This window comes from Taudactylus pleione, unplaced genomic scaffold (genome assembly GCF_031769625.1).
Source record: "Taudactylus pleione unplaced genomic scaffold, aTauple2 ptg001916l, whole genome shotgun sequence".
NCBI classification, from domain to species: Eukaryota; Metazoa; Chordata; class Amphibia; order Anura; family Myobatrachidae; genus Taudactylus; species Taudactylus pleione.
Genome location: NW_028286313.1, coordinates 298,489 through 310,589, shown reverse-complemented (window position 1 = coordinate 310,589; position 12,101 = coordinate 298,489). Strand labels below are relative to the sequence as shown.

Genomic DNA, 12,101 nt, shown 5'->3' with positions numbered 1-12,101 from the left:
AATATTCTCAGTCCCCCGGATTGGATGCTTCATTAGTGTCACAGTTGATTGGAATTTGAGTGCTTAGTGCATTTATGCAGATTGCTCATAATTATCCATTATTTGGAGGTAAAGAAAATGTGTGAGATGTTTACCTGGATGCGGTAACTTTTCGTCCATTAAATAATGACATAGAGGAATCTGTTTATTTTTTTATATCATTATTTTATGTATTAAAAGGCTGAATGGGCTGGGCTGAGAGGTGAAGGGGTTCCTGTGGACGTGGGGTCAGGATACCCCCTCTCCCTGGCTGTGATGGCAGGGGTGGACATGCTCATTTCCTCTCCCCTCCCCTCAGGCAGAGGGAAGTTTTGTTTGTTAAGAACTGTGGAGTGTGAACTCCCCCCTCACCCTTCTCCTAACTCTGCTCCATTTACATACTAATGGATTATTAGCATTTCACAGTGCAGGGAGGTGGATATAAGGCTGGTGCCCCCCTCCCATGGCCAGCTATAGCAGTGACCTGTGCCAAGCACACACCACCTCCACCTGAGGATATAACCGGCCTGAGTGCTGCCACCATGCTTTACAACCCAGTCTTCCCTGGCTTCGGGCACCACCTGGCACAGAACCCCGCCATGCCTGTGGCCAGTGAGGTGCAGAGGAGCCCCAAGCTCTCCTTCAACATTGACTCCCTCCTCTCCAAGCCAGACAAACCAGCTCCCAAATCTGGCTGGCAGCCCCCATCGCCCCCCGCCATGTCCTACAGGTACTCCTATGGAGCCATGCCCTACCCTCCGGTGTGGCTGTACAAGCCGGCAGGGGGCTACAGCAATTTCATCCAGACGCAGCCGCAAGTCGCAGTGCCCAGAGGAGAGTGCCCCTGCTCCGACCCCCTGTGCAAGGACAGAGGTAAGCCCTGACTACTACATTAATGCATTCAGCTGTGTCTATATATATATATATATATATATATATATATATATATATATATATATATATATATATATATACACATACCAAGATTCTTATGGTATGTTATAGAGGATCAGAGCATGTCTGCAGAGTCTGAGGTTGGGGGTGTTATACGGTATACTGTAGTATGTGTCACTGTTGGACAGATCACTTTGCACGGTAGATGCTTGGCTTGTGCTCGGTATATGGATTGAATGTGCTCATGGCGCCCTCTTCTGTCCCTTGCAGGACTTGCATACACACACTGTGACAACGGGGCCATCGGGGCTCTGTCTTGGAGGACCGGTCCCTGCAAGATGAAGAGAATCAGGACTGTGTTCACCCCCGAGCAGCTGGAAAGGCTGGAGAAGGAGTTCCTGAAGCAGCAGTACATGGTGGGCACCGAGAGGGTGGACCTGGCCACCACCCTGAACCTCACAGAAACTCAGGTAAGAGGCACCTCCAGATCTTTAGTAGGAGCAGAAGATCTAATACCTCTTGCCTTCATGTAGGTCTTCAAGAAGAGTGCATTGTATGGGTCCATGCTAGGAGAGTCCAACTTTTTTTTTGTTTTTGTCTTGTGGGTATTGTTACTATATAAACCAGTTTCCCCAGAGTGTTGCAGTTTGTGGCGCTGAGTGTCGATTTTCCACGTTGATCCCAGAATTCCTTGCTGATCATTATATTCACATGGTTAGGCAGCGGTGGGTGGGGTGGCGTGAGGATTGTGTGGGGGTTGTTACATTATCCCATTGGTTGGAAGTTTTGCAACTCTTGGTGTTGAACATGGAGCAAATTGCCAAACTTACATCCACTGACTGAACAGCTCTTTTTAAATTCATTTATAATACATATTCATTCCATTATATACTGTATATTCATTTATAATATATATAGTTTTTTATTTCCATCTTGTAGGTAAAAGTCTGGTTCCAGAACCGTCGCATCAAGTGGAGGAAACAGAGTTTGGAACAGAAGAAGGCCAAACTTTCCCAATACGGCGTTCTCCCCGCCGAAAGCTCGGATCACACCGACGAGAGGGAGCTGGAGGATGACGTGGATGTAGAACTCTAGGTTACATGGTCTAAGCTCTCATGTCTCCTGAATTGTAGACCACTAGAACTTTTTTGACTTTTCAGGCTGACTGGATGATTAGGTCTAGTAAAAGCTGCCTGAAGACTACAACAGGAGGGATCAAGTTTTACTCTTCTGCCAAAAAAAAGAAAATAAATAGCACTAAAGACAAGGTTAAGGACACACATAAAGGGACGACAAACTGGTGAGCGTAATAACCAGCCCTCTTTCCGTCCCCTCCAAGCCATATAAAGACCAAGGTGCTACCATGGTACTGGTTTCACTAAGGACACATACCTTAGCAGTGACCTGGACGGCGGATGGACCCTTGCCCATCACTGCGTGTTGTTGACAAGGACCTACTTCATCCGTAGAATGTTCTTTAAGTTGTATATCGCTGAGCGATTGTCATTGGACGTTAATGATGTGACCCAGCACTTTGGTGCCCTAGTTTTATAGACTGGGTGAAGTATGAGAAGGGACACAGGAGAATTTTTGGGGGCTCCATGGGTCCAAGGAACGATATATATATATATTTTTTACATGTCTTCCGTAAATTAACAAATCATAGTTTTATAATGATCTGATCTAAGTAAGGGATGGTATCTGGGGTAAGTTGGTCTCTTACCAGTTGCCTAACCTTTCTTACCAAAAAATAAAAAATAATAAAACAAAATAATCAGGCGCTGGCACACTCGGCAAAGTACAATAAGGCACCTGCTCAGTGTGTGCATGTACCTTATTTTCTTGTAGACTGTTCTGGTAACTGTGTTACTGTTCTTCTTTATGTGCCGGAGGAGTTGAGGTAAAGCAGCCTCCGCACCCTGGGACTTTATGTGTGGCTTGATTTAAAGTTCCGGACTTCTCCGGTACAGCCGTCCATTAAGTCCCTGGGGGCCTGTTCCTGCAGTTAGAGGCTTCTATAACTTCCATAATAAAGATGTCACTTTCTGGAAAATGTATTTAGCTTCAAGTATTCCTCCGTTTTGCGGTAGATGTCTTCATTGCTTGATATGTGCAATGCTCTGATTGTATTGTCAACATGTTATAATTTACTGGAGCAAAGAGTCGGTAAATGACGAGACGTCATGGGGCGGAGGCCAAGGTAGCCTGTAATAATGACTGTACATACTGTTACTTTATTTATATAAAACATAATGTATACTGTAATTTATTTATTTGATTTGCATTTTTATAAAAATACTTTTCACACTTTTACACCCCTGGCTGATTGTTGTGGTTTAATCTCACACCAATGAGTGCTTTTAAAAACTGGTATTGTAAGAAATGTAGGCGGGGATCCTTAGTACATATGAATGACTACTGATTGGTATTTTTTTTTCCCCTGCATTAAACAGACTCAGCTAATTCAACCTCATTTACATATTCATGCCATAAAATGAAGAAACCATTCTGCCATGATGGGCGGAGTGAGTGGTCTTACTTGGACAGGCGACTGGAATTTGGATTTTGGTTAGAAAATCAAATGTGCACAGAAATACAAATTTTATATATATATAATTATGTGTGTATAGCGCACACAAAACCAGGATAGGCTGCTGTGGTCGGGATGCCGGTGGTCAGGATGCCGGGATTCTGACAGGTGTCGGGATTTCGGCCCCAGGCATTCTGAGCGCCGGAATCCCCGCGGTCGGGATTAGGACCGCATCCCCATGAGAATATTTGTAGCTTCCAATGGAACTAAAAGAGTGTTCTGAGAATAGGGACCCAGAGACCCTCCAGCGTCCTTCTACGCATGCACAGAATGCCGCGCGTACCACGGGGTTGCTGGGAGGGATCTGATTGGATTCCTCTTACAGCACTCTGCAGAAAGAAGCCCATAGGCTTCTATAGGTAACGCCATCGGGTGGAGTTACCCACCGCAAACATGCACTCCGGGGCTTGGTGCATATGACAAATGCGGTCAAACTCGCATTTTCGGGGTTTGCTCGCATTATTCCCTTTCCTACATCTCGCTGATTATATAGATAGATATGGGATGCAGCATAAAAACTACACAGATAGTATATAGATATGTTATAGAGAGATAGATATTAAATATAGGGGCCTACTCATCATCGGTGATGAAGTATTCACCTCGCCGCAGGGAATACTTAACATTCATCATTGCTCCGGTGTGGGGACAGCTGCTGTAAAAAGCAGCTGTCCCTGTGATTAGTAGGGGAGCTACAGAATGATCTGCGTTACTTACCTGTCCCCCGTCGCCGCATGTATGAGGTCATGTGTGCGCAAAACCGCCGGAGAGTCAGTGAGGAGGGATCTACTCGGACCACTCTTCGCATTCACGGGACTACTTCCCATAGAAAGGAGAGGGGCTACGAGAACAAGTGCCATCTGAAGATGGTGCTTGTTCTCGCAGGTAAACACAGAAAACTTTCATTTTTCGGAGTTTGCTGAATGTCAGGTGGTCCTATCGGACCCCTGATTATAAATGGCCCTGTAACCTAAATATTCATGGTTAACGAGCCATTTATTATATGATGAATACGCCCCATATTTTCATGCCACTGATTTTTATGAAGTAGTTCTGTATATATGTTTCCTTGAGCCAAAATAGATAGATATGAGATAGATAGATAGATATGAGATAGATAATGTAGATAGATAGGTAGTTAGATATGAGATAGAAAGATAGATAGGTAGTTAGATATGAGATAGAAAGATATGAGATAGATAGATAGATATGAGATAGATAGATAATGTAGATAGATAGATAGATATGAGATAGATAGATAGATATGAGATAGATAATGTAGATAGATAGATATGAGATAGATAGATATAAGATAGATAGATAGATATGAGATAGATAAGGTAGATAGATAGATAGATAGATAGATAGATAGATAGATAGATAGATAGATAGATATGAGATAGATAGATATGAGATAGATAATGTAGATAGATAGATAGTTAGATATGAGATAGAGAGATAGATATGATATACATAATGTAGATAGATATTTAGATATGAGATAGATAATGTAGATAGATAGTTAGATATGAGATAGATAGATATGAGATAGATAATGTAGATAGATAGTTAGATATGAGATAGATAGATAGTTAGATATGAGATAGAGAGATAGATAAATATGAGACAGATAATGTAGGTAGATAGCTAGTTAGATATGAGATAGATAGATAGATATGAGATAGATAATGTAGATAGATAGATAGTTAGATATGAGATAGAGAGATAGATAGATATGAGATAGATAGATATAAGATACATAGATAGATATGAGATAGGTAGATAGTTAGATATGAGATACATATGAGATAGATAAATAGATATGAGATAGATAGTTAGATAAATAGATAGATATGAGATAGATAGATAGATAGATATGAGTTAGAGAGATAGATAGATAGATAGATATGGGATAGATAGATAGATATGAGATAGATAGACAGATAGATAGATATGGGATAGATAGATAGATAGATAGATATGAGATAGATAGATATGAGATAGATAGACAGATAGATAGATATGGGATAGATAGATATGGGATAGATAGATAGATAGATAGATACTGTGGCGGGCTGGACCGGGGGGGCAGGGTGCCATGTGCCCCCCGGGCCGCAGCGTCATGCGGGCCGTGGGCAGTCTGTGTCACTGTGACACAGACTGCACCGCGTGTGTAGCGCTGACCGGACGGAGTTCGGTCAGCGATACACAAGTGACAAAAACACAGCCGCCGGCTCCGGCAGCTGTGTGTTTGTTTTGATCAGCAGCCAATGAGAGTCTGTCAGACTCTCATTAGCTGCTGCTGCGCCCACTGCAGGAGCCGCTCCATCTTCCGGCTCCAGCGGTGGGCAATGGGAGAGGCGTCATGATGTCATGACGTCTCTCCCATAATGCAGAGCGGCCCAGCCCGGGAAGGACAGACGGAGGAGCGGATGGCGACGACGGGAGCGGGGATTCAGGTAAGGGTTTTTTTTGTATTACATGTGTCTACTGGGGGAGGGGCGGGCACTACAAGGGGGAGACCACTACTGGGGGCACTACAAGGGGGGGGACTACTGCTACTGGGGGCAATACAAGGGGGGGACTACTACTACTGGGGGCACTACAAGGGGGGAACCACTACTGGAGGCACTGCAAGGGGGGGGACTATTACTACTGGGGGCAATACAAGGGGGGGACTACTACTACTGGGGGCAATACAAGGGGGGACTACTACTACTGGGGGCACTACAAGGGGGGGACTACTACTACTACTGGGGCACTACAAGGGGGGAACCACTACTGGAGGCACTGCAAGAGGGGGACTGCTACTACTGGGGGCAATACAAGGGGGGGACTACTACCACTGGGGGGACTACTACTACTGGGGGCACTACAAAGGGTGAACCACTACTGGGGGCACTACAAGAGGGAGGGGCCACTACTGGGGGCACTGCAAGAGGGAGACCACTACTGGGGGCACTACAAGAGGGAGACCACTACTGGGGGCACTACAAGGGGGAGATCACTACAAGGGGGGGGCACTACAAGGGGGGACCACTACTGGCGGCACTGCAAGGTAGAGACCACTACTGGGGATTGTTACTGGGGGCACTTCAAGGGGGGACTAAAACTGAGGGACTACTACTCGGGGTACTACAAGGGGAGTACTACTACTACTAGGGGCACTACAAGGGAGGACTACTACTACTAGGGGCACTACAAGGGGAGGGGACAAGTACTAGGGGCACTGCATAGGGGGGAGGGGACTACTACTAGGGGCACTACATAGGGGAGAGGGGACTACCACTGGGGGCACTGCATCGAGGGACCACTGCTGGGGGCTCTATAAAAAGGGCAATACTGGGGGTACTGCATAGGGGGGAGACTACAACTGGGGCCACTATTTAAGGGGCACTGCATAAGGGTTACCACTATTGGGGGCACTGCATGGGGGTGGACTGCTACTGGGGGCACTATATAAGGGGCACTGCATAGGCGGTACCACTACTGGGGGCACTATATAAGGGGCTTACTACTGGGGGCACAAGGGGCACTGCACAGGGGCGACCACTCCTGGGGGCACTGTATAAGGGGCACTGCATAGGGGAGATCACTACTGGGGCACTACTGGAGGCCTGCATAATGGGGTCCTCTCCTGGGGCACAGGGTTGTACTGCATATGGGCACCACGATGGGGCTGCCCCTAATCTTTATTTTTACTTTACATTAATCCCATATGGACCCACTTCCTCCCTGGAACACTTGAGGGGGTTGGGGTGGGAGGCACCGTAGCACGCACGTTCTTCGGGCACCCTGGCTACACGCTACTCATCTGCCAGGGCTGCCTGCATACATTTGCCCCCCAGGCTAAAAGTTGCCAGAGATAGATATGAGATAGATATGGGATAGATAGATAATGATATATGGATAGATAGATATGAGATAGATGATAGATAGATATGAGATAGATATATATGAGATAGATAGATAGATAGATAGATAGATAGATAGATATATGGATAGACTGACAGATAGATATAAGAGAAGATAGATATGAGATAGATAGATAGATATGAGACAGATAGATAGACAGATAAGTATGAGATAGGTAGATAGATAGATATGAGATACATATGAGATAGATAAACAGATCTGAGATAGATAGTTAGATAAATAGATAGATATGATATATATAGATAGATATGAGTTAGAGAAATAGATAGATAGATAGATATGATAGAGAGATAGATAGATAGATAGATATGAGATAGATATATAGATATATAGATGAGATAGATAGATATGAGATAGATAGATATATGGATAGATAGATGATAGATAGCTATGAGATAGATCTATATGAGATAGATAGATAGATAAACAGAAAGATAGATATAAGATAGATATGAGATAGATAGATAGATAGATAGATAGATAGATAGATATGGGATAGATAGATAGATAGATATAAGATAGATAGATAGTCAGATAGACAGATAGATATAAGATAGATAGATAGATAGATATGGGATAGATAGATAGATAGATAGATAGATATGAGATAGATAGATAGATATGGGATAGATAGACATGAGATAGATAGATAGATAGATAGATAGATAGATAGATAGATAGATAGATAGATAGATTGATAGATAGATAGATAGACAGATATGAGATAGATAGATATGACATAGATAGATAGATAGATAGATAGATAGATAGATAGATAGATAGATAGATAGATATGAGATAGATGCATAGAGAAGGAAGAAGCAGCATGGCCCTTGGAGAATCACTGTTGATCATGGCTGTGTCATCATTCACCTGCTCTGCTCATCTACTACAAAGGAATGGGCCATTGTTCAGTGACTATGAATGGTGATGTGGAGGGTTCTGCAGGAGGTGTGAGGAGAAACCTGCTGGCAGGGACTGTGGCCTTCTCCTTCTCTCTGATCTGAGGACAATGTCACTGGCTCTTCACACCTATCACAATACACCCAAATATATCATTCAAACAGGAGCAACCAGCTGCTCAGTGTCATTTGGATAGAAGGCAGGAGACGGGGTGATGGGCACATTTTACAGCCCTGCATGCTTCCAGTGGTGGTCGGGGGACTTTGATCTGTGACTGATGTACTATAGGTGCATTCTAAATATGCTTCATTTACAAACAGGGTCTGTAGAGCTACTTTGTGTTGTGATAAATGATCTGCAGAACACAGTGCTATAAGTCATGCTGTACAGAGAACCTCATTGCTATACAAGTTCCCATGCAATGTTTATTTCCTCCGCAAGTACTCCTAGGTTTTTCCCTGGCATTAAGGAGCTACTAGGAGCACCAGGGTTTTGCAGAGCATGTTGGTGCACTAGAGTTTTGCAGAGTCGGTAGGGGCACCACGGTTTCGTTTAGCAGGTCGGTGCACAGTGTATTTTGTAGAGCAATTAGGTGCACCAGGTTTTGCAGAGCAGGTTTGTGAATAGGGGGTTTTGCTAAAGAGGAAGGTGCACCAGGGGTTTTAATTTGCAGAGCAGGTAAGTGCATGCACAGGGCTCTGCAGGGCAAGAAATAAAAAACAAGGCTTCAAATTTGCAGAGTAAAGTTGTTGAGATGAGATAAAGTGGAGAGAGCAACTTGATGGAATATAGGAAAGCAATTATAAAGGAGGACCACAGGGTCCAGCATAGAAGATACAAGTTGGTAATACACTCTGATTAATCAGTTCATGGGGCCCACAAGTTAGGAAGGGACATTTTTACCTATTGGTTCCAGAGACCTGAGGTGTCCATGCCAGGTGCCCCCTGCTGGCAGGTTTTGGACGTGGTGGCTTAACAGCTTTGTCTTAGGGTGTCCACACACATAGCAATCTGCACACGATCCCACGATGTGTGAGATTTCCCCTGAACCCTCCCCCGGCAGTTCCCCGGCAATCCTACACACGATTTGGAGTAAAAAATGTCCAATCTGACTTAAGATCTATCGTGCATCCAGTGCATTGTGTCCCAGATTGGCAAATCTGCCCTACAGCACAGCAGATCTGAAGATGCGATGTACGACGAGCGGGGACGCGCATGGGCATCGTGACCGTGAGTGGACACTCACGATTTGGCCATATTTTACACTATTTCTCATCACGATTCGTCAAAATCGGCCAAATCGGGTAAAATATCGCTATGTGTGTGGGCAGCTTTAGAATGCAGCTCTGGCCAATCAACTCCTGTGTTAGTAACCAACTCAGTGCTGCTTGCATTTTGATTGGCTTGCATGTCAGAAAGCATAACATGCATAAAAACAAATCATATTTAGGGGCCTATTTATCAATATTATTTTTCACAGTTTGTTTGCCTTAGTTTAGTATTAAAGGGCTTTTGGAGCAGTTTTAGTGAAAAACTCCTCCAAACCCTTCAATTATTTTTATGGCTCAATTTATGAATGATTGCATTTGCAATGCGATCTGGGCATGACATTACTGCATAACACGATCATAACATCGGAAGGTATTATCCGGCACATGCAGGGACAGGGGCTCCGAAAGGGCCACGACGTCCCTGCGATGTGCCCAGAGTGCTGTTGAGTCCCGCTGACTGCGCATGTGCGGCCTCCATTGCCAGGGGAGGGTTCCTATGGAACCCACTCCCGGTAAGTTTAGCGATTTATAGATGGCATTAACTGCGGGGGCCAAACTCCGGAATGCATTGTATTGGTAAAGTCGGTAAATTTAGCAGCATCGACCTGCTGAGAAGGAATACGGCGTTCTATGCATAAATGTACGGGCGAGGGTAAGGCCATCTCTGCGTACCCGGTAGATATAACCAATGGGAAATGATGAGTTTGGGCTTGTATTTGGAAAATAACCCCCTTTCCCCCCATCTCTCCGCGCACGTTTAATGCTCCAGGTGTTTTGGGAACTTTAGTCGCAAATTTCCAAATGTGTTGCTAATTTGTTATGTGACGACCTCATAGACCACCAAGTGCCGATACTCACTCCATTCCCAGCTACCCCTGATTACGTTGTAATGAATCACTCTCCTCATACATTGGGATAATGGTGTCGGGGCCTCACTTCCTTCCAGCGTCTTTCTTCACGCCCTTGTTTTTTTGTCATTGAGAATATTCGTCACAGTGGGACTGGAGAGTAATTACTTACAATGAGCGTCATTAGCAAACCAATCAGCTTCTGGAGAGATCCCTCACTCACAGAGCGTCTGAGACGGGGCAGCTTGTGGTGCGGATTGCCCGTCTGGTTCGGATGTACACGGGAGGGGGGGCAGGCACTGGGGTGGGCAGCTTCATCTCATTACCACGTGTTGATACTTAAGAGTGAAATTTTGCACTTGAATCATTACAGCGCTTTACAGTCACCGGAAAGTGTTTTATGTTTGTTTATGAAACTACTGTCAGGGAGAGGGCTGACTTTCCCAGTGAACCTTATGGCAAACAATCATTTGGGACATTGCGCACGTTACGGGTATTATATAGAAAAGGAGGTGGGTATCGATATCATTGAACATTACGGTGGGCACCTGCTAATCATTAGTTATTTTATTATCCTTTATCTACAGTATACAGCACTAATGCATTACGTAGTGACATACTGAGGATGTTTTTAGAGTGTAGGAGGACACCAGAGCACCAGAGGACACACATGCAAACACTACAGAGAGAACATACAGACTCCACATAGACAGTGGGTCTCATTCAGACTCGGTTGCAAGCGGTGAGCGCTCGCAACCGGGTCGATGTTGACCCACTGGGCATGCACACGTCAGAGCCGGCTCCGACGTGCGCATGCACGAGACCCGGCTAGCGACGGGCACTCCGTCGCTCCGGGTCTCGTACCAAAGGGGGCGAGCTGTCGATGTTGAATGACAGCTCACCCCGTTTGGGAGGTGAGCAGGGGGGGTGGCCGGCCAAACGGAGGCGTTCCCGATGGAACGCTTGCAGTTTGGGGGCGTCCCCACTGACATCAGCAATGATGTCAGTGGGGAGCTTCCTGCTCGATCAGAGCAGGAAGCTCCCTGGGGCTTGCGAGTGCCGAGAACCAACCTTAGGGTCTCGTCGCAAGCCCCGATGGTCGCGATGGTCATGACCATCGCGACCATCACCCTGGTCGGTCGCTAGAGCTGTGGGTGGTAACCCACACCTTAGCTAGCGACCAGGAGGCCGCACTTCAAGATGCAAGCGGCCGCCCTCATTCAGAGCGTCCGCTTGCATCATAAGTCCGACTCTGAATGAGGGTCTGTGACCTAGTCAGGTGACTCCAGTGCTGTGAACCAGCAATACCAATCACTGTGCAATCATGCCACTGCAAAATAGCAATTCATTCCCATCCACAGGAAAGTGTCGCCCAACTAAACATGAATACATAGACATAGCGTTGGTGAAATGACATGAAATTATAGCAAATTGCTTCAGTCTTCAGGGGGAGAATGTATCAAACCTTTGAGAGAGATAAAGTGGAGAAGTTGCCCATAGCAACCAGTCAGCTTGTGTTGTAACCAAGACTGGCCAACTGACACTTCTGACAAATGCCATAAAGGCTGAGAGCCCACGCACCCATTCCTTGCAACATTGCCCAAGCCCCCCAGAGTGTGCCCGCAGCCTCAGTCCGTTGCT

The 12,101-nt window shown here is 45.4% G+C and overlaps 1 protein-coding gene across 1 annotated transcript; it reads left to right on the top strand.

Moving 5' to 3' along the window:
• The first annotated feature begins 560 nt into the window (after positions 1-560).
• On the top strand, positions 561-2,065 carry LOC148436199 (homeobox protein notochord-like). The gene is made up of 3 exons (XM_088465220.1): positions 561-891; positions 1,183-1,382; positions 1,852-2,065. The coding sequence occupies exons 1-3, from the start codon at positions 561-563 to the stop codon at positions 2,005-2,007; spliced, it is 687 nt and encodes a 228-aa protein (XP_088321346.1). The 3' UTR covers positions 2,008-2,065.
• Positions 2,066-12,101: the final 10,036 nt, after the last annotated feature.

Bases quoted from the DNA above. Each gene is read 5' to 3' on its own strand.
- LOC148436199 (XM_088465220.1), top strand. From the start codon at position 561: ATGCTTTACAACCCAGTCTTCCCTGGCTTCGGGCACCACCTGGCACAG. The intron at 892-1,182 runs GTAAGCCCTGAC...TGTCCCTTGCAG, and splicing joins CCCCCTGTGCAAGGACAGAG to GACTTGCATACACACACTGT. The intron at 1,383-1,851 runs GTAAGAGGCACC...TCCATCTTGTAG, and splicing joins TGAACCTCACAGAAACTCAG to GTAAAAGTCTGGTTCCAGAA.